Here is a 23,773-nt window from a genome sequence, read left to right as displayed (position 1 = left end):
CCTGGGACCGCAGGGCATGCGGCTTGTCCCTCTCCCAAGTTGGGCCGCTGACACCCGGGACTGCCGGGCGGGTGGCTTGTCCCTCTCCTGGACTGCAGGTGCAGCCACTGGTGCCTGGGACCGTGGGACATGCCACTTGTCCCTCTCCTGGGCCATGGGTGCAGGCGCAGCCGCTGGTGCCCAGGACTGCGGGGCGGGCAGCTTGTCCCTCTCCCAGGCTACCGTCTGGCTGATCCCCATTCTTCTCTCTCAAGCTCATTTGTGCCTGGCTGGTCCCCGATCCTCTCTCCCCAGTGTTGAGTGTCAGAGCTGTGACAGTGTCATGAGGGTGTGACGACCATTTTCATATTAGCTCTTTAATATGTAGGATTTTTATTGATTTCAGAGAGGAAGGAAGAGGGAGGGAGAAATAGAAACATCAATGATGAGAGAGAATCACTGATTGGCTGTCTCTTGCACATCCCTTACTGGGGATGGAGCCCATTACCTGGACATGTGCCCTTGACTGGAATCAAACCTGGGACTGCAGGCTGACGCTCTATCCACTGAGCCAAACTGACTAGGGCTAAAATTAACAGTTATTTCTTAATATAGAATACTTAGTTTTCAAATTTCCTCATTCATCATGTTTTTTAAAAATCATATCCATGTAAGTTCCAAACAATGTAATAGGTTGATATGGCTCTTTTAGTCTATAGGTTCATATTATTGTTTTTCCTTGCAATTCATTGTTGAAGAAATGGGATTGTTTATACTGTAGAATTTTTTTCACATTCTGGATTTTACGGATTGCATCCTAATGGGTTCATTTAACCTGTTTTCTGGTCCTGAATTTTCAATAAGTATTATTTTGCTAATCATATTGAGACTTAAATTTTTACATTTGATATATATATATTTAAAATCTTTTGTTTTCGTTAATCTATACTTTATTTTTTCTAGTTGTACTATTTTCAGTTCTAATCTTTAATATTTCTGCTTGGTTTGGGTTTATTTTGCTACTCCTTTTCTAGTTTCTTAAAGCAGAAGCTTAGATAATTGATTTGAGAACTTCTTTCCTATTATAAGCAATTAATATTATACATTTTAAGCATTGTTTAGGTGTATTACACCAATTTTGATATGAAGAAGGAAATTTATATTATTGCCATGAGACTTTTCTACTTAGGTATTTAATCATGCATATTTTTCTTTAAGCACTCTTTTAACTGCATTTTACAAATTTGATATGTTATATTTTAATTTTTCTTTTCTTCAAAGTATTCTCACTTCTCTTGAAACTTCCTTTTTGATCCATGGATTATTTACAAATGTATTAATTTTTGAGTGCTTGGAAATTTTCCTTCCTGTTATCCATCTTACTGATACGTTAGTTATTTTTCTCCAGTTGCTTTCAAGAATTTGAAGTTTTAAGGATTTAGAGTGTGATCTGTGTGGGCTATTATATCTTCAAAAAACTTTTTATCTCTGCACTCTTTCTCTCTCCTAGACTTTATGACTGGAAAAGCAAAAATTTTGCTGAGTTCTGCTTCAGTGGCATTTTATTTATTAAAAAAATAAATGAATAAAGTGGCAGTTGTCATGTGGCATCTTTTTTTTTTCTTCTTTAGAGAGAGGGGGCGGGGGAGAGAAAAATAGATGTGAGAGTGAAAACCAATTGGCTGCTTCCTGCACACCCTGTACCAGGGATGTAGCCTGCAACCCCAGCATGTGGCCTGACCAGGAATTGAACCAGAGATCTCTTGGTACATGGGATGACGCTTAACCAATGGAACCACCCTGACAGGGCATGTAGCATTTTAATTATCAGCCTTTGGTGAACATAAACAGCATAAAATAATGTTCTCTTTTTAATAAAGGCAATTTCTGTCCATTAAGACAATGAGTACTATGGGCAAGCTTCACATGATCCAGAGGTATATAGCTGTGAACTGATTTGATTTTGTAACAATAAATTTTGGAAAATTAGTAGATTAGCTAGCACACCCCTTAGTGCACTAGTTCCTAAACTTTATCAAGTATCAGAGTCACTGGTAAAACTTGTTAAAACAAATTAAAGGGCTCTGTATCCAGTGTTTCTTGTTTATGCATTTCTAGCAAGTTCCCAGGCTATCCTGATACCACTGGTTGGGAATACACTTTGAAAATCAGTGCTTTAGCCTAGTCCTCTGAAATATCAGTCTTCTCTGATAAACTTTCAGCAGAAACTGTGTGGTAAACAATCACAATTGAGGTTCCTTGAAGAGCAGATGGTCTAATCTTTTGTTTTTCTACAGCTTTTTTAAGGCATCATTCATATACCATAAAATTAACCCACATTAAGTATATAGTTTGATGCTTTTCAGTAAATTTGTATAGTTGTACACCAGCACCACCATTCAGTTTTAGTACAAGTTCATCATGCTAAAAAGTTCCCTGTGATAATTTGCAATTAATTTCAACATGCAGTTTCAGTCTGAAGTAACCAGTGATCCGTTTTCTGTCTGTATGTTTTGTACTTCCTAAAAATTTTATTTAACTGGAATCATTCAATTATATTTTTGAGGTTAATTCATGTAACATCTATCAGTACTTTGCTCCTTTTTTATTGCTAAGTAGTATTCTGTAGTATGGACAGATACATTTTGTTTATCCAGTTGATGAATATTTGGATGTTTTCCAGAAAGTTTTGGCTGTTATGAAAAATGCTATTTGAACATTTATGTATAAGAGATGGCCCATGATTTTGATTAAAAAGTTCTAATATCTAGATGATGTTTATGTCACTTGAGGCTTATAGATGATTAAAATTTTTTAATATATTCTTGTTCCTTAATCACATATTTATAGCAATAAAATTTTTATCTATAGATATTTTTTGTACGTGTTACTATCTTAACTACTTTTTAAAAAATATATATTTTTATTGATTTCAGAGAGGAACGGAGAGGGAGGGAGGGAGAAAGGGAGGGGGAGAGAGAAACATCAGTGATGAGAATCATTGATTGGCTGCCTCCTGCATGCCCCTATTGGGGATTGAACCCGCAACCTGGGCCTGTGCCCTGATTGGAATTAAACTATGATCTGCTGGTTCATAGGTAGATGCTCAACTACTGAGCCACACAGACTGAACTGAAATATATCTTTTTCAAATCAGTTGTTTGAATCAGGACCAAACAAGGTGTACTTATTGCATTTGATTAATAGGACCATTAAGTTACTCAGTCTATAATAATTCGTCTTTTGTTTTTCTATGCCAGTGATTTGTCAAAGAAACTGGTTAATTTGGCATAGGATTTCTTATGATTTACTTGATTGTATCTTCATATCATTTAATATGTTTATTTATTTCCTCTGTTTCTTAGGAACTGATATTTAGATATAGAGGATTTAGTATATTCAGGGTTTTTATTTCTGGTGGCTAGACTGTTTCTTAGGCACAGTTGTTTACTTCTATTACATCATACAATGTCTTTCAGGCTCACTTTTACTGGTGTTTTGATTGATTTGATCATTAGGTTTACATGTTACCAGCCTGATTCATCATATAGTTTCCCTTCAACTTGTTTTTTTGTGTTTGCTTTTTTTTGGTCAGTTTTAGGCACACAGCAAAATTAAAAGGAAGGCACAAAAATTTCTTATGTACTCCAAGCCCCCAAGTTGGCATAGCCATCACCCATCTGGTGAAGGATGTTGCTTCCACATAGCAGCATTCTACATCAGAGTAGTATACTGGTTATAATGGATGAACCTACATTGACACATCATAATCAATAGAAGTCCATCATTTACATTAGAGTTTACCTGTGATGTTGTACATTCTATAGGTTTGAACAAATTTACGATAAAGTGTATCCATTATTATATTACTAGAGGCCTGGTGCACGAATTTGTACATGGGTAGGGTCTGGTGGGTCCGCCCCATTGGGACCATTTGGGCTGGGCTGGCCAGGTGGAGGGGATATGGAAGGTTGGTTGGCCGGCCCCACCCCCGATAAGGGTGGTAGGGCCAATTGGGGGCGAGGCTGGCTGAGGGGCCCCGATAAGGGTGGAGGGGCCGTGGGCAGTTGGCAGGTTGGCCCTGCCCCTGCCCTGTGGTCAAATTACCAGTCAAACTCCAGGTTGAGGGAACAATTTACATATTATCCTTTTATTATATAGGATTACACTTAGTATTTTCATTGCTGTAGAAATCACTCAAAATCACTAATAAAAGAGAAACATGCAAATTAGTGTCACTCTGCTATGCCCACCAGCCAATCAGGATGAATATGCAAATTAATCCAACAAAGATGGTGGTTAATTTGCATATGCAGGCACAGAGCAAAGACTGAAGGCTCTGGCCCCAGCAAAGACTGAAGATGACTGAAGATGTTTGGCTTCTCCGCTGCAGCCAGAGCGGAGAAGCCTCGAGGCTGGCCTTCTCTGCTGTGGCTGGAGCGAAGGCCGAGGTCCCGGGTTCCGGAGGAAAACCGGTGCCGGCACCCAGGGGAAGGAAGGCCTATTGCACAGATCCCTTCATGCAACGGGCCTCTAGTAGTTTACGTAAGTTTCATTCTTGGTGTTGTATGTCCCTAGGGTATTATATAATGAAATATATCTACCATACAATTATACAAAATAGTTTAACTGTCCTAGAAATCCTCTCTATTTTGTCTATTCATCCCTCTCCCCCACCCCACTGGCAATCACAGATCTTTTTACTGTTCATAGTTTCTCATTTCCAGAATGTTGGATAGTTGGAACCATACAGTATGTAGCCTTTACAGATTCTTTACAGATTGGATTCTTACACTTAGTAATATGCAGTAAAGTTCCTCCATGCCTTGTCATGGCTTGATAGCTTGTTTGTTTTTAGCACTGCATAACATTTCATTGTCTGTATGTACCACAATTTTACTCATTACTGAAGGATGTCTTGGTTGCTTCTAACTTTGGGAAATTATGAATAGAGCTGTTATAAACATCCGTGTGCTGGTTTTTGTGTGAACATAAGTTTTACGCTCCTTTGGGTAAGTACTAAGGAGGGCAATTACTAGATTATATAATAACTAGAGGCCCAATGCACAAAATTTGTGCAAGGGTAGAGTCCCTAGGCCTGGCCAGCGATCAGGACCAATCTGCGGGGCGACCAGGGGGCCCCTGCTGGCACCCACCTTGGCTGGCCTGGGGCCTGTGGGCTGGGGGCAGCTCCTGCTTTGAGTGTCTTCCCCCTGGTGGTCAGTGGGCGTCATAGCAACCGGTCATTCCGCCGTTCAGTTGATTTGCATATTAGGCGTTTATTATATTGGATAGTATGTTTAGGTTTAGAAACCACCAAACTATCTTCCATGCTGGATGTACTGTTTTGCATTCCCACCACCAATGAATGAGAGACAGTTCCTATTGCTACACATCCTCTGCAGCATTTGGTGATGTCAGTGTTCTGAATTTTGGCCATTCTAATAGGTGTGTTGTGGTATCTCATGTTAATTCATATTTCTCTGATGACATATGATGTGGAGCATCTTTTTATTTGCTTATTTGCAATCTGTACATCTTTAAGATACCTGTTTAAATCTTTGACTCATGTTTTTTAAATAAACTTTTTATTGTGATAGTATTATAGATATCTCCCCTTTTCCCTCCCTTTACCTCCATCCTCCCAGTCCCCTCCCCGCCACCCCCCGCCATGTCTTCACCAGCCTATTGCTGGTGTCCATGGGCCATGCCTGTAAGTATATAAGTTCTCTGGTTTATCTATTCTTGTCCCCCCAACCCCACATCGATGTATGTCAGTCTGTTCTATGCCTCCATGCTTTGTGTCTTATTTTGTTGGTCAGTTAATTCTGCTCATTAGATTCCACAAATAAGTGAGATCATGTTATATTTGTCTTTCTCAGGTTGGCTTATTTCACTTAGCATAATATTTTCCAGGTCTGCCCATACTGTCCCAAAGGGTAAGAGTTCCCCCTTTTTTACAGCTGCATAGTATTCTCTTGTATTAATGTCCAACAGTTTTTTTTATCCATCCATCTACTGATGGGGGCACTTGGGCTGTTTCCAAATCTTAGCTATTGTAAATAACGCTGGGAATATAGGGGTGCATATATTCTTTTTTATTGGAATTTTGGGGGTTTTAGGATGTATTCCCAGAAATGGGATCACTGGGTCAAGGGAAGGAAGTTCCATTTTTAAATTTTTGAGGAAATTCCATACTGTTTTCCATAGTGGCTGCACCAGACTGCATTCACCAACAATGAAACCAGTCTTCCTTTTTCTTCACATCCTCGCCAGCATTTGTTGTTTTCTTGTTGAGTTTTTAGAGTTCTTGTTTTATTTTGAATAGCAGTCCTTTATCAGCTATGTCTTTGCAAATACTTTCTCTCAGTCTGTGGCTTGTTTTCTCATTCTCTTAACAGTCTCATTTGCAGAGCATACATTTTTAATTTTAATGAAGTCCACTTTATCAATTATTTCTTTCATGGCTTATGTCTTCAGTGTTGAATTTCCCTTCTGTGTTTTACCAACTGGTTTTATACAGTCATTGATGAATATTCCCTAGATTTTATATTTCATTAAAGTTGCAATATACAGTAGGTCCTTGAATAATGTCATTCCATTGAGCATCATTTGTTAAAATGTTGATAAGATGCAATAGGAACTTAACTCTTTGTCTATGTAAATGAGCCTGTGATAAAGTCGATTTTGTTATATGTTGTTTCGATTAAAGTCACAGAACCTATTGATGATGTTAAATGCATATTTACAGTAGTCTCTTTTTTAAAAAAATTCTTTCTGTATTTCTTCCCTTCAGTTCTTTTTACTTTTTTATTTTTTATTTATTTATTTGTTGTCGTTACTATTTTTTTTATTGCTTAAAATATTACAACAAGTAGTACATTTGTCTCCTTTCCCCCCTCCTTGACCTTCCCCCAGTCTCCCCTACCCCCCAGTGTCTTGTGTCCATTGGTTATGCTTATATGCATGCATACAAGTCCTTTGGTTGATCTCTTACCCCTTACCTTCAGTTCTTGAAAGAATACTCTTATCAATTTTTTGGTTACCCTGATACTCAATTTTTACAGGAAAGGAAGGGTAAATACTTGTTTCTTTCTTTTTTATTCAATGTATCAATTTTCTGAATGAGTTGGTGTCCCAGCAACCTACATTTGTCTCCAAATATGATTAAGTTGTAAAGTGCCATTATGAACTTATAGAGCTTATTTATTTGATATGTTTAATTCATTTCAGTCATTATTTTTAGTGGTCAGATCACTTCATTTTACTAGTGGGGTACCCTTAAGTTTTTTCTGTTGTGTCCTCATGACCTAAGCTAGTCTTTTCTTTTTTTAAAAAAAAATATGTTTTTATTTATTTCAGAGAGAGCAAGGGAGAGGGAGAGCAAGAGAAACAATTATGAGATCATTGATCGGCTGCCTCCTACATGCCTCCTATTGGGGATCAAGCCCGCCACCCAGGCTTGTACCCTGACTGGGAATCTCGAACCATGACCTCCTGGTTCATGATCAATGTTCAACCACTGAGTTGGGCAGTATTTTCTTTATTAACCTCATTGCTGTCTGGCTCTAGATTTTCCAGGCTCATGTTATGCTTTGTTCCAGACTTTATTTCTTCTAGCAGACCAAGTCAGTAGGAAATGGAATTTAAAGACTATAGTCTGGTTTCTGGGAAACTTTCTGTTTCTGGGTTGTTATTGCTCCTAGATCTTCTACAAAGGCACTGATTTTTACATATATTTCAGTATTAGATCATAATGTTATCCTTGAGATTATATTTTTGGAATAAGGAAAAATAGCATTAATACAATTCTGTTAAATTGATCAGTCATTTGGTGGGGATATACTTTTTCTAAATGCTATTATAGGCACTAGTGCACTAATAAAAGATTGTGGCTCTTACTTTTAGGGAAGCACTGAGACTTAGCCTTAGCATCTAATAGAATGATCTGTAAGAAAATAAATTTTAATTTAATAAATGAAACAATAAATGGATAAAATGCAGAGATGACAAAAGCAGGAAAGTCTGGTAACAGTACAGAAAGTGGATTGGGAGGGGTGATGGCAAGATAGGGAGACAAGCTAATAGAGTGGGTAAGTTCACTTTTGAGTTTACAAACTTGTGTCTAGAATAGTGGGCACTTAGTATTTGAATGAACAAAAGCTTTTTGTGTAAATCTAAAGTCTGAAGAAAAATCATATAGAAATGGAGCTTACATTTTTAAAAATTGATATTTAGAGAGCGGAAGGGGGAAAGATAAACAGGGATGTGAAAGAGAAACATCGATCAGTTGCCTCCTGCACATGCTCAGACCAGGGATCAAACTTGCAACCTGGTATGTGCCCTGACCAGCAATCAAACCCACCACCTTTTGGTGTAAGGGTCAATGCTCTAATCCAGTGATGGCGAACCTATGACACGCGTGTCCGAGGTGACACGCGAACTCATTTTTTTGGTTGATTTTTCTTTGTTAAATGGCATTTAAGTATATAAAATAAATATAAAAAATATAAGTCTTTGTTTTACTATGGTGGCAAATATCAAAAAATTTATATATGTGACATGGCACCAGAGTTAAGTTAGGGTTTTTCAAAATGCCGACACACGGAGCTCAAAAGGTTCACCAACACTGCTCTAATCAATTGAGCATCTCTGGCGAAGGCTGGAGCTGACACTTAAAAAACTTTAGATAGATGGATAGATGTATTTTATTGATTTGAGAGAGAGAGAGATTAATGATGAGAGAGAATCATTGATTGGTTTCCTCCTGCATGCCCTACATTGGGGATTGAGCCCGCAACCCAAGTATGTTCTCTGACGAGGAATCGAACTGTGACCTCCTGTTCATGGGTCGACACTCAGCCACTGAACCACACCAGCGGGCTGGAGCTTACACTTTTTGACATTACTACTTAATTCATGTGCTTGCTTACTTAGTATTTTGCTACAGGATTTTCACAAACTAATTAGTGAAACAAATGAATAGAAAAATAGTCAAAGGATGTGAATGGAAAGTTCACAAAGGGGGAACTCGGAGTGATAACTATGCATATGAAAATATGCTCAACTTCACTAGTAACCAAGGAAATACAAATACCATTTAAATCTCATGAGATGGAAAAATACTTAAAAATCTGAACAAAACCCAGTCTTGACCAGGGTGTGAAATTGGTGGGGTTATAAATTGATGAAGCCACTATACAAAGCAGCTTGCAGTCAGTATTTAAGTAAGTCAGTACATGCATGTGCCATTTGACTTAGCATTTCCATTTCAGATATGAACACTAGAAATATGCTCATACCTGTACTAGAAGACATATTCTTTTACTGTCAGTGCATAAGTGTTGATTATACCAAAAAAAACCCCAAACAAAACAACTAGAAATAACATAAATGTGGATGTTCAGGAGAATGAATACATTTTGATATGTTTGTGTAACAGCATAATATTTTGCAGTCATATGAATAAACCAGAGCTATGCAAATATGACTATTGAAGTCACAAACAAAATATTGACTGGAAAAGCTTTCAAAATGATACATATAGTATGATGTCACTTATATAAAGTTAATTATGGAAAATAATATTATTACATGTATAATAATTGATAAAAATCTTAAACTTAAGACTCTGGTTATCTCTGAGGAGGAAAAGTAAAATGTGATTAGGGAAGGTTAGACAGTGGGCTTCAGGCTGTTTTTCTTTAATAAAAAAGAAAAAAAGAAAAAGATACAGCAAAATTAAAATTTAGAAAAGCTAGGTAATTTGTAAACAAGTGATTTTTTAAATTTTTATTCTTATATATTTGAACTGTTTCCAATGAAGAAAACCTTTGAGAGTAGAGAATTTCAGAATTACCCTTTTTCTCAAAGTAAAATATTTTTCTAGCATCCAAATATTATTAGTAGCTTTTTATTTTGCTGATTTGACTGATGAATTAGCTCAGAAACTGTTTGTTGTTTCAGAAATATCTTCAACAACAGTCTGTTCACTGCCAACAGCAGTTCCAGAATCTTCTAGAATTTATCCTGCAAGGATACCCAAAACACCCCGAACACCCAGGTTACAAGATCCAAACAAAACACCAAGATTTTATCCTGTGGTTAAAGAATCAAAAGCCCTTGATATAAAGGTACTCAAAACAACCAGGCATATAAAGCCTACATTCTGTATCCTTTAACATTACAAAATGAGACTTTGTAGTTTATATCACATTTAAAAATGTGTATTTTAGCTTGTAAGAATTTGTTAAAAATGGTGTTTTACTATAGTGATGTTTTCTTAGGTTAAGGAATAACTACTGTACAGTTGGATAGTATAATAAAAGATGATCATAAGGTATAATGGAGAATTATGCTAAGTTGTATTTCCTTTCATCCTTAGTTTGAAGTCTAGCCAAGGGCCTTCCTTATTTGTTAAGTTTTGTAACTTGTATGTGATAGTTTGAGTTTTGTGACTTCATATGATTTCATAATGTGTCATCCACAGTATGAAAATGTTTGAGTTGGTTTACAGTCAGAGGGGTTTAATTTACTTGAGAAGTTCATACTAGTGAAAGTTATTGCAATGTTTGACTTTTCTTTAGAGTCCAAGAAAGAGAAAAACAAGACATAGTACAAATCCCCCTCTGGAGTGTCATGTTGGTTGGGTAATGGATTCCAGAGATCACGGGCCAAGAACACCCTCTGTCAGGTACTCTTATTTGTCAAACATTGTTTTCTTCTTAAGTTTGTTGAAAACAGTAATTAATTAGATACTTGGAAATAACTTACAAATTAATACTAGCAAATTATAGAACAATGAAAATACTAAAGAGAAACCAATGGAGGAGAAGTAAATGCTCTTGGATGATCTTATCTTTTTTCCTAATCTTTTTCTGGAAATTTTGATTGATGTATATCCACATTTACTAATTCTTTCCTCAGCTGTGTCCTGTCCAGCCCATCAAAGTAATTCTTTATTTCTGATATCTGTGTCATCTACAGTTTTTTCACTAATCTTTAATTGACTTCCTCACAAGATGGAGGCTCCTGGGCCTACCTGTACCCGTGACTTTGCCTTCTATTTTACTCTAGGGCTTCTTTATCTCTGCTTTCCCTTGTCTCTCACTGCTCCTTCTTTTGAAAGTTCTTTCTTTCTGGCTCTTTGTGATGTGTATCAGCCATGGTAGTTCAGTGATGGCGAACCTTTTGAGCTCGGTGTGTCAGCATTTTGAAAAACCCTAACATAACTCTGGTGCCGTGTCACATATAGAAATTTTTTGATATTTGCAACCATAGTAAAACAAAGACTTATATTTTTGATATTTATTTTATATATTTAAATGCGATTTAACAAAGAAAAATCAACCAAAAAAATGAGTTCGCGTGTCACCTCTGACACGGGTGTCATAGGTTCTCCATCACTGGTATAGTTATTGTAGTGCAATTATTTAATGCTGGCTAATGCTTACTACATTCTTTCAGCAGTGCCCCAGGCACTGTGCTAAATGTTTTACAGGCATTATTTAAATTTTTGTATGTGTCTTCTTCAGATAGTAAATTCAGGGATGGCAGAACCTCAGTGCCTGGCATAGGTAGTACTCAGTAAAAGACCAGGTGAATGAAACTAATTCTCCCACTTCAAGACAGATATGACCTTGCGTGAACAAATGGTGTTGAATATAGAACTACTTTGTATAACTTTAATTTTCCCAGGGTTTATTAGGTTTGCCTGGGGGATGTCATGAGAAACTTGCTGGGCATGGACAATTAGTATTGATCTTGATGGATGAGTAAGATTTTAACAGGCCAAGGTAGGAAATAGGTAAAGGATTTAAAAGGGAGGAAATAACAAAGTTACTCGAAATATAAAAATATATCGTAGTGTAGCAAATCACTTATATGCACCTGGAACCTATGATATGAGAATACCATAATGGGATTTTATGGGAAATGATTCTTGTAAAAATTATGTCAAGGTTTGGTAAGGCCCTTTGGAATATCCTGTTGAGAAAATTGGACTTACTCTGTAGGTAATGGGTTTTGAGCAGCAAAAGTGATGTGATTTAGTTAAATGCTTTTCAAACTTTTTGGCCTAAGGACCTTTTTAGACTTGAAAAAATGATTGGACCTCAAAGAGCTTTTGTTTTGGGAGTTATATAATTTACTGAATTAAAAAGTAAAACTGAAAAAATATAAATATTCATTTTAAAATAACAATAAACCCATTATAAGTTAATATAATTTAATTGTAATTTGTTGAGTTTGTTGAAGTAGAGGAATAAAATTCAGGAAAGGGAGGAATATTTTTAAGCCTTTTCAGATAATTTGAAGATATTCTTGTTTGATATTATACCAAAGCTGAATGGGTGGTAGTTTTTTAAAAAATTTAGTTGCAGTGTGGAATATGAAACCATATCAATGACCTTTTCATACCAGTGATTTTTTAAAAAATATATTTTATTGATCTTTTACAGAGGAAGAGAGAGAGATAGAGAGCTAGAAACATCGATGAGAGAGAAACATCGATCAGCTGCCTCCTGCACACTCCCCACTGGGGATGTGCCCGCAACCCAGGCACACGCCCTTGACCGGAATCGAACCCGGGACCCCTCAGTCCGCAGGCCGACGCTCTATCCACCGAGCCAAACCGGTTTTGGCTCATATCAGTGATTTTTAAAAATATATATTTTTATTGATTTCAGAGAGAGAAAGGATGAAGGAGAGAGGGATGGAGACATCAATGAGAGAGAATCATTGATTGGCGGCCTCTTGCACGCCCCCTACTGGGGATCAAGCCTGCAACTTGGGCATGTGTCCTTGACTGGAGTCGAACCAGGGACCCTTCAGTCTGTAGACTGACACTGTATCCACTGAACCAAACCAGCTAGGGCATCTGTTTTAACATTTAAAGCTTCCAGGGGAAGCTTATCTGGTAAATTGGGGTTAATGTTGGTCAGTGTCAGCCTTTGATATGGTAGCAGCTACCTATCTCCTGCCTCCCAGCTCTGTGAACAGACTGGAAGATGGCTACCCACTTTATGGTCTGGCTTGCTGGAGTTCTGTGTTCTGACTTCCAGCTGCCTCTGATCAACAAGGTGCAGCCACAGAGTCTGGTGTCCATTGTTTCATTGCCCTCTGTCTGAATGTCCTATTTTGGGGGCATTCAAAAAACAACCGCTCATAGAGGGCAATGTAGAAAACTACCACACACGCTCAAGGAACGATGCATGCTTAGAAAAATGCTCAGAAAACTTTAAGCTTTTATCCCAGGACATCAGAAATTGCAAGTGCATAGCAATAAATAATACAAGCGCTAGAAAATGAAATTTGGTGCCACTGTCTCAGTTTGCATCAGTGATTGTATACACCATTGCTTTAGTATTATCAGTATGAATGTTAACATGGTAAATTTAGCAAATACGATTTTAGTTTTGACCTTGCAGAATTCCTGGGATCCCTTTAAGCATCCACAGACCACAGATTGAGTACCAAAAATATAGAACAATGTTTTAGGAAGATAACTTTGGTGGTAAGATAGAGGGAGGGAGATGGAAAGACAAAGATAACAGTTCCATTGAAAGCGTCAGAAAGTATAATTTGAATAATGGAGTGCAAAAAAAAAGATGGATTTAGGAAATATTTCAGAAGTGGAATTGATTTACAAATTGCAGGTATGTGAAATTATTGCCTTTATGCCAGATTTTATTCATTTTTTTCACTTACTCAATTTACATCATTAGCCTAATTACTCAAGAAAATTGAAAAATTTTCTACTACCACAAAAAATTATCTAAACTAAATAATGGATCTGGAAGAAGAATAAGCTAGCTATTCAGTTATCTGCTTCTAGTTATTATTTTAGGTTCAGAATTTATGACTTTTAAAATCAACTTCTGAATTTACCTGTGTGTTGAGCATAAATTCTATGTCATTTGTTTAGGAGCGTTTTGGGGACTAATGTCTTTTCCATTGCTCATATTCTCAGTAATGAACCAGTAGTGCAAATCGGTTTAAACACTTGGTTCTTGATATTTTAGTTTGAAGGCTTTCCCCCCCTCCTCAAACAGCAGTTCAAATGCTTCACCTTCAGAAGGTTCCCAACTCATAGGAAGTTATGGATGTACTCCTCACTCATTCCCGAAGTTCCAGCATCCTTCTCATGAACTTTTGAAGGAAAATGGCTTTACCCAGCAAGTGTACCACAAATATCATCGAAGATGCCTAAGTGGTAAGACATTTGTCTTTTACATAGCTATATTTAAAATTAAAATGTAATTCTAAAAATTTCAAATTGTGACATTTAATATTAGGTTAAGATATTCTTTTATTTGTTTTACTTATAGTTACCTTAAGTAAATATGTTTATATATATTCTTATTCATGTATTTTGTAGCTTAGACACATCCTATATAATAAAAGCCTAATATGCTAAGTGTCTAGTTGGCCATTCAACCAATCAAAGTATAATATGCTAATGATACCCTAAAGCCACTCAACCACTCACTGTGATGTGCACTGACCACCCGGGGGCAGATGCTCCTACTGGTAGGTTAGCTTACTGCTGAGGTCTGGCCAATTGGGACTGAGCAAGACGGGCCGGACACACCCTGGAGCCCTCCCTCGGTCCCTCCCCAGCTGGCCAACCTCCTGCGTCCCTCCCCAGCCCCGATTGTGCACAGGTGGGCTCCCTCGGCCTGGCCTCCGCCCTCTTGCAATCTGGGGCCTCTCAGGGGATGTCGGAGAGCTGGTTTTGGCCCCATCCTGCAGGCCAGGCCAAGGGACCCCACTGGTGTACAAATTTGTGCACCGGGCCTCTAGTTAAGAAATAAAGTTTAAAAAAAAAAAAAAAAGAAAGTTTATCTAGTTAAGAAATAAAGTTTAAAAAAAAAAAGAAAGTTTACCATATTCTTGTTACTTTTGACAAATGCTTATATTTATTTAGAAGAAACCCAAATATGTTTTGAGGATTAATATGTTTCAGCTTTCTTTAAGTTACGTAAAAATCTGTTGTTTGGCTTTCAGTAAGTATCTTTCCTTTAAAAATGTTTTATTATTTTAACTTTTTCCAGACAGAAAGCGCTTGGGAGTTGGCCAGTCCCAAGAAATGAATACTCTCTTTCGTTTCTGGTCCTTTTTCCTCAGAGACCACTTCAATAAAAAAATGTACGAGGAATTTAAACAACTTGCTTGGGAAGATGCAAAAGAAAATTACAGGTCCAATATTTTTTTGTATTTTTACACTTGGAGAGATTTTTTAAAAATAAAAACTAGGACTGAAAAGTAGCCCAATTTTGAACTGTGAAAGTAGCTTGCATAACTGGAGGGAGGCTGTTTTAGTGTCTATTGCTGCACACCAAAGTACCCCCAAACTCAGACGCTTAAAACAACAAACATTTATTAATCCACAGTTTCTATGGGACAGGACCCCAGGAACAGCTTAGCTGGGTTGTTCTTGTTCTTTTCTCTTAGGAAATTGCAGTTGAAGTGTTGGATAGGGCGACAGACTTGACTGGCTGGAGGATCCTCTTCAAGCTCACTCACATGGCTATGGGCAGGAGCCTTTAGGTCTTGACCATACAGGCCTCTGCTTAGGGCATCTCACGACATGACTCAGAGCTGGTGAACCACAAAAGAGGGAGAACTTCTAAGAGGGATGCCTCAGTGTCATGTATAATCTATACTTCAAAGTGACATACTATCACTTCTGCCATATTGTGTCATTCATAGACCCACCCTGGTACAGTGTGGGAGGGCATTGTACCAGATTGTGAATACCAGGAGGTGGGATCATTTGGGACCATTTTAGGGATGGCATAAAGGCCAAATGACATTTGAAAGATTTCTCTCTCTCTTGTCCTCACTATTAGACTTCCCTTGCATGTGCATATATGTCCCCAAATTAATATGTGCTTGAGCCAAGAAAAACTAAGACCTCTCATGATATGACCTGATTTACCTGTCCAATTTCATTTTTACTGCAGTTAGTGCTCTAGACAGCAGTGGTACTGAACTATGTGTTCTCTGAGTGAACCAAGCTCTCTAGCATCCAAATTGTCTTTAAGATATCCTTACCTGTTTGTTCTTTTCTTTCTCCCTCTGCTTTGCTAACTCGTTCTTTTTGTCCAGTTAAACCAGGGGGCCTCAAACTTTTTAAACAGGGGGCCAGTTCACTGTCCCTCAGACCGTTGGAGGGCCGGACTATAGTTAAAAAAAACACCTATGAACAAATTCCTATGCACACTGCACATATCTTATTTTGAAGTAAAAAAACAAAACGGGAACAAATACAATATCTGTATTTGCATGTGGCCCGCGGGCCGTAGTTTGAGGACCCCTGAGTTAAACCTTGCTTTTTTTTTGAGGAAATGTTCAAAGGGAATTTTGAGAGTGCCTATAAGGCTGAGTTGAGACCAGACCAAGAGAGTGAGAAAGAACACGGAACTACTACAAGCTATTTATTCCTGGGTAAAGGGAGGAAGAAGTAGTGATGGAAAGAAGAAAAAAGATAATTTTCCACTCAATATTTTCTAAATTTACCTCTCTTCAAGGTCTAAAAATGGGTTCTTCTTGTAAATCTCAAATAAAAATACATTGTTAGCTCTAGCTGGTTTGGCTCAATGGATAGAGCAATGACCTACAGACCAAAGTACCGGGTTTGATTCTGGTCGAGGGCACGTGCCTGGGGTTGCGGGCTCGATCCCCAGTAGGGGGCGTGCAGGAGGCAGCCAATCAGTGATTCTCTCTCATCATTTATGTTTCTCTCTCTCCCTCTCCCTCTCCCTTTTTCTCTGAAATCAGTAAAAAAAAAAAAAAAGATACTGTGATCTTTAAGAGGGAAAAATTTGCTGCAAGAAAATTTTTTAGAAAACATTACGTTTGCACTGACTTGTAAAAATAAAGCCCATTTAATTTGCATCTTATCTTGGTAAGGAATGACAGGCACATATCATTACTAGCTAGTTTACCAGATTTGACATAAAAGGCAAACTTGGCCATTTCTGATCTTGATGTTATTCACAGTGTGGTTTGTAACCCATTGAAGAGTTGAGAAATCAATTTAGTGATTCTGACTTGCCTAAAAATAAACTGTAGAAAATACAGTACGACTGCACTGAACATAGCAAGATTAAATTGTCTTGTAATTCATACATACGTAGAAATTTAAGAGTAGTTCGAAAAACTTATATGTGCTTTTATGTACACACACAGTGTATATGAGTGTTGTATTGACTTGTTCACAAATTAAAATATTTTTCTTACTATTAAACTCAGAAAAGTTCGAAAGCCATGCTTATAATTAATTTCAGCATATTTTGCTATTTAATAAGCAAACAATTTTTTGCAGGACTTTCTAATACTTTTCTGATTCCATTCCTACTCAAGTCTAGGTTGGGAGTTCCTTTTCTGTGTATGTTTCTAATAGCTTTTCAACATCTTTTATAATTTTGGGTCTTTTTCTTCAGTGTTCATGACTAGACTGGATTAGCTATTTCTTACGAAGTAGAGCATAACAGTTCAGCACTGGGAGGCTTTGAAATGAGACATAGTTTTGAGTTCTAGCCCATTAATTTATTGTGACTGGCAAATTATAATCCCCTCAAGCTTTAGGTTAGTTATAAAGTTGGGGAAATTATGGTAGATACCCTTGTAAGGTTATTGTGAAGATTAAACAAAACACCATGTAAAGGGCTTAACATATTACCTGATACATAGCAAGTGCTCAATGAGTGGTCATTATTATTAGGAAGAAGATTTTTACTAAATATATCCATTGACAATAAGTAACATTAAGATGGTTTCAAGAAGGAGGGAGAGAAATAACATTTATTACATATCTTTAATGTGCCAGCCATGGTGTAAGTGCTTTACAATTAGTATCTCATCTATTCTTAAAAAGTAGGATATTTTTATCCCTACTTAAAGGGATATAGTTATAAGCCCAGAATTCAAATATAGTTTTTTTCTGGTTCTTAGTCTTTGAGCAGTCTCAGAGTGAGTGGTACGTGAATAAATGACAACTAAGATGCTGGTCACTTGCCCTGCTCTTCATCTAGCAGTTATGCTGCATATTTGGGTTGTGTTATTAATGTTATACTTTTGGTCTTTGGAACTGATTTGCTAAAATATACAAGTAAAACTCAAATGTTGTAGTAGTCTATTCTTTCCAATAATCTAAAAATTCTAACATTCCTCTAAAATATTAATTTGATAAAACCCAAAAGTTCTAAATTCTGCTTTTCAGAGAGAAAAGAAGAAAGGGGCTTAGGCTTCATCCCCAAAGATGCTAATTTTAATGGTTTTCAGTGGAGCCTGCACATCAGTATTTTTTAAAAGCTCCCCGATGATTCTTAGATGTAGCCAAGGTTGAGAACCACTGATATCAATATAATATGATCCCTTAAGAAGAGAGTCAAGGCAGATTTGTCATTCTGAACTGGTGTTCCTTTAATCCTTCCCTTAACCTTCAGTCAAACAAGCTCAAGAGTAGCATCACTTATGTCTACCAGAGCACAGGGCTCCAGTTCATCTGTGGGTGTGTAGTTGGTAGCCCTGCATTTCTCTTGGCAGGTTGATATTCTTCTGGACTATTACTCTTTATTTTGTAAATCAGCTAATTACAAAACACACACACACACCCTTCTTCTCTAATACACTGAGGCACCCAGATTGACAAGGATTTTAAAAATGAGGAATCTTTTGTGGCATATTTTAGTTGAGTGAGCTAGACATGGCCCTTACACTGCTGTCCTGTTGATTTTGTCTGCTCTCATGGGTTCTACTCATCACCGTTAGTTGGAGGTTGAGCCCATGTAGTTTGCTGATCCACCATCCACAACTTGTCTCAGGCTCTCTTGGAAATCTTTAAAATTTTCTTGTCTGAATTTTTTTTCCAGTCCGTAACTATAAAACCTGAAAAGACATTCTTCCACCCGAGTGGAAGGGAACAGGAGAGACACACAGAGAGAAACATGGATGTCAGAGAGAGACCCATCGATTGGTTGCCTCCTGCACATGCCCTGACCAGGGCTAGGGATTGAGCCTACAACTCAGGTACCTGCCCTTGACCAGAATCAAACCCAGGACCCTTTAGTCTGTGGGCCAATATTCCAGTGAGCCAAACTGGCTAGGGCTCCAATTTTCTAGGTACTTAAAAGAGGAAAACAAGGACATTGGTTTTCTGATTTATTTAGTGATTAAAATTCTCTTAGCAAAATGTCTTTTATGAAATGTACTTTATCGAATGGGTCAACAACACCTAAGGTTTAGAGCATAAGAGTATGGTCTTTATCTCTCTAGAGTAAAGATTATGTTCAAGAATATTTAATACCATGCACAAACACACCATTATAAACCTTGGTTTGGGAAAAATCTAAAACATTCCCAATTTATCATTAAATCTTTTGACTAGTTCCTTAGCATTTCCAGGGAGAGATCTTTTGTCAGTCCAAAGAAGTCATATTCTTGATGTCCAAGGGTTCCTCTCATTCTCCATGTTCCCAGTGTACCTCCAGGAGTGCTATGGCTGAGTCAACAAAAACAGAAAAGCCAACTATGGATTACTAGTTACTGCTTCAACTAAACATCTGCATGCTAAACATTTAAAACATTTTTTGTTTGTTTGGGGTTATTTGTGCCATATTTGCTTGTATCAGTGCTGTTAAATATGAGATATTGATATTGTCATGGCAAAAAAATTATGAGTATTTTATTTCTTTTTTACAGGTATGGATTAGAATGTCTTTTCAGGTTTTATAGTTACGGACTGGAAAAAAAATTCAGACAAGAAATTTTTAAGGATTTCCAAGAAGAAACCAAAAAAGACTATGAATCTGGTAACAAAACAAAAAATAACTTATTCTGTTTGTTCATTGTAAACCTGAGTATCAATGAATAGGGAATTCATAACTTTGTCTTCAAAGCAGACCACTTAATATCTTCAGGCCCCTAGTGTGGTGCTTGATGAAGGTTGGGACACCATAAGGAATAAGACCTTTCCTGTAAAGAGTTGTATTTGTCATTATTCACTTGACAAATGTGGCTACTCACTGATATTCTGTTACATAAGAATTCTGTGTAGCATCAGTGGATGTGCCTGGAATGGTGGGGCAGCACAGTGGGTAACAGCACAGGGCCTGGGTGAGGTCCGAGTCCCATTTCCACTGCATATTAGCTATGTGATGTTGGGCAAGTTACTTAACCTTGTTAGTTTCAGCTTATTCACCAGTAATATATACAAAAGCAACTATATTCCAGGATTGTATATGCTTCAGATTAGTTTAATATGTAATAAACCACTGTATATAGTAAATGCTCAATGTTAGCTGCCTTTATTCATTAAAATGTCTTATTCTCAAGACTTAAGTAATGTGTGTATTGGAAGGTAAATGGTTTATTGCTGGTAGGATTATGTTCAATATGAATCATTTTTTTAAAATTCTATATAATTATGTATATTCTTTTCTGTTATTAGGTCAATTGTATGGATTAGAAAAGTTTTGGGCTTATCTAAAATATTCTCAATCTAAGACACAGTCTATTGACCCAAAACTTCAGGAATACCTCTGTAGCTTTAAGAGGTTAGAAGACTTCCGCGTTGATGTAAGTTTTAAGTCCTTTCCTCTGTATTACTAATTTTTTAACTTTTTATTTTGAAAATTTAACTTTCCAGTTTTGAAATCAAACTTTAAAGCAGGTACAAAAATAGTAGAGCATTCCCATATACTCTTTTACCTAGAATTCTCAAATGTTAACATCTTACATAACTACAATGCAATTGTCAGTTCACTTCAATTTTGATATGTTCCTATAGTTAAATTATAGATTTAGTAACTTTTATGTGGATATGTTGCAAATTTCTCACTTAGCAGCTTGAAATTTTTTCACCTTTGATATACTTTTATAGTTTTTGTAACATATGCTGATGTAACATGAATCTTGGGTTCCCTGCATAATAAAATTAGGCGAGAATGTTAGGTGCATCTGTAGAGATAATAGGGTAGGCTTTAAACAATGTGATTTTAAAAGAGGAAAGCATTAGAAAAAGAATGGGATGAACATAAAATGATAAAGAAAAAGGATGAAGAGAACAGAGAAATCAGAAAAGACAAAGAAGCATCAGGACGTATAAAATAGAGATGAAAGGAAGGCTAGGTTCATTGCTACTTAGTACTGTAATATGTCTTGAAATTTTGTATCTAAATGGATTAGATCAGTAGTCGCCAACCTTGCGGACCTCACAGACCACCAGTGGTCTGCAAACCAACGGTTGGTGACCGCAGCTCCAAAGGTTTTCTTAAACCAGTGGTCAACCACCTTTTGGACCTCATAGACCACTTGTTGGCGACTGCTGGATTAGATGGCTCAGGGATGGAGTTAATGGAATGGAGAGCTGTGTTTCTAGAGTGGCCTGACCAGTTCTGTCACAGAGACATCCCTGCTATCTTTATAATAGTGACTTTTGTCCTTTCTGAATTGAAGCTAAGAATTCAGGCCTCCACTTTCAAATACAATAGAATATTGGTGGAGGAGATTATGGTCTTAACTTGTCTTCAAATGAAAATATTTGGTTGTGTGTCATTGTGGGCTCTAAAATCTTGGTCATTGGAAAGGCCTAAAAGACTGATTTTAAAAAATGCAGGATACCTTTCTTCTACCTGCCTGTCTGTCCTTGCTGTCTGAAGGGGTTGGATATTTATGTTTGAAAGTGTTTAAATGTAGTACTATCAATAATGGTCTCCAGTCCTTATCCTAGAAATTTGAAATAAACCTTCAAACTTGCTGAAGGTGTTTGACTTAGTATCTCTTTTTCCCCCGGTTTCTTCCATTTATCTGTTTGTTAAACATTGCCATTTAAGCAAGCCTAGTATAGGAGGTTATGACTGAGGAAGGGACTAAAGTTATAAATGCTTAACATTTGATAGAGGTTGAATAAAGATGGAAAATAATCCTTGTGAAACATTTTCGTGAAGCAAGGAACCCAAGCTTACACTTATTACCTGCTGTGTAGTTCAAGACCTAAAACATAAGAGATGCTTGATAAACATGTGTTGAGTGAAAGAATGAAAAAATACTAGCAAGATGATTTAATTGGAAGGACATTCAAGTTAATACCTTAAATTGCTGTTAAGTTTTTTGTATACTAATAAAATCTGCTGAAGCAGTTTCCTCTTTGTTGGAAAAGTCTGGCCTTAGATTTGAAATGGAGGAAAAATAGTATAATCGTTACTGTGTTGTCTTTCATAATTTGCAGCCCCCCATTAGTGAGGAATTTGGAAGAAAACGACATTCATCTACTTCTGATTCAGAGAGTGATCATCATAGACTTCCATCTAATTCCTCCACAAAGTCACCAAATGCTGCTAAGCCTGAATCTGCCAGTCAACTTCAGGTTCCAATACATTCTCCCAGAAGGAATATATCACAGGAGTCCAGTGACAATTCACACCAGAACAGTGCTGCCTCAGTTTCCACAAATGGTGAAATGTCTGAGAAGTAGATGCTTATGAAAGTTGCTTGCCCTTGAAATCAACATTTACATCAATATTTATTTGGGAAAACCTGATGTTTAATTGTGATGATCAGAAAAAAGAAGAAGGAAGAAAAGTGGTACCATTTTTTTTCCATAGCAAGATAAATTCTAAAAATGTTTTCCCTGACTTCATGAACAGGATAGTTTTGGTGATCTATTATAGAGATCCTCTAGTAATGAGTAGGTCTCAATATTTCTTTTTCAAGGCCATTGTTTACAAGAACAGCATTCCTTAAAATATATTCAAAAACAACACAAGGAATGCCTAACATTTCAGGTCATACTTCTTAAAGAAGATATAGTATGTTGTATTCATCTGTAGAGCTTTCTTAAAGAATCTAATTACCCCACTATCAATTCATATTTGAAATTAAAAACAAAGATTACGTAAATATTTTTTAATTCAGAAAAAGAATATGAAATGATACATTTGCTTTTAGATGTGTAAAGAAAACCCTTTTTTGTTTGTTTTTGTTTTAACAAAAGTAGAAATATATTGCAGTTATATTAAAGCATACGCACTTTGGATGCAAGATTTTCCTTTTTCCCCTGTGAGTTTAACCTCATGATTTCTATAGTTATTGTTGTGTTGGTGTGGAGTATTGTAAATTGGCATTAGCTGGTTACATATTAGGAGTGATTTACTTGTGATTCTACATAAACCTGCAAAAGCAATTGAAAAGTAGTGAAAACTGGGTTGGAATGTTGTCCTAAATTAATTAAATCTTGCACTGTTTTGAATGCATCAGCTCTTTGTACATCTGCAGGTGGGTATATCACAAACAGATTATCTTCAATTTAAAAGGAGCACTTAGATTTCCTTTTTGTTTCTTTTAGTTTTTTATGCTCGTGTTTTCAAGAGTTATAGTACATTGATTTCTAATTTTTATTGCTATTGCAACTGATGTAAATGATAGTTTCAGTTTTTGTGGGAATTAAAAAATAAAGCACTTTCTAAGTTATTTGAATTGATTTTTCATTACTTTTGTTTGGTTGTAATATTCAAACATTGCTATTAGAAGACCATTATATTTTGTGAATAAAGTTTCAGTTATAAACATATTCATTTTTATTTAGCACATATTTTCTTGTATTGGTAGTAGCAGCTGGTTTAATACACTGAATTAATTTATTATTTTCTTTTTGGTGTCTTTTTCCTATAGAATGGCAACATTGAAATACATATAATCTTGTTAGGATAAATGGGCTATTTAATAAGAGATGTTCATTAGATTATTTCCCATGCATAAATAACTTTCAGTTTTATAATATTTAATATTT

At 36.6% G+C, this 23,773-nt stretch overlaps 1 protein-coding gene across 10 annotated transcripts in view; it reads left to right on the top strand.

Moving 5' to 3' along the window:
* The window catches only part of LARP1B (La ribonucleoprotein domain family member 1B), a 90,855-nt gene extending 67,303 nt beyond the window's left edge, over positions 1-23,552 (top strand). For 4 of the 10 annotated variants that reach the window (XM_015563318.1, XM_015563320.1, XM_015563313.1 and 1 more), the window contains 8 exons: positions 5,862-5,918; positions 9,946-10,112; positions 10,566-10,672; positions 14,001-14,191; positions 15,033-15,177; positions 19,687-19,796; positions 20,435-20,562; positions 22,214-23,552. In XM_015563318.1, the coding sequence (XP_015418804.1) occupies positions 5,862-5,918; positions 9,946-10,112; positions 10,566-10,672; positions 14,001-14,191; positions 15,033-15,177; positions 19,687-19,796; positions 20,435-20,562; positions 22,214-22,459 (1,151 nt within the window). In that variant the 3' untranslated portion in view covers positions 22,460-23,552. Of the gene's footprint in view, positions 1-5,861; positions 5,919-9,945; positions 10,113-10,565; positions 10,673-14,000; positions 14,192-15,032; positions 15,178-19,686; positions 19,797-20,434; positions 20,563-22,213 lie in introns of those variants that run through there. The other 6 variants (XM_015563316.1, XM_015563315.1, XM_015563317.1 and 3 more) reach the window with 6 other exon arrangements.
* The last annotated feature ends 221 nt before the right edge of the window (positions 23,553-23,773 follow it).

The sequence above is a fragment of the Myotis davidii genome, unplaced genomic scaffold (assembly GCF_000327345.1).
Source record: "Myotis davidii unplaced genomic scaffold, ASM32734v1 scaffold438, whole genome shotgun sequence".
Lineage (NCBI taxonomy): Eukaryota > Metazoa > Chordata > Mammalia > Chiroptera > Vespertilionidae > Myotis > Myotis davidii.
This window is presented reverse-complemented; position numbering and strand designations above follow the sequence as displayed.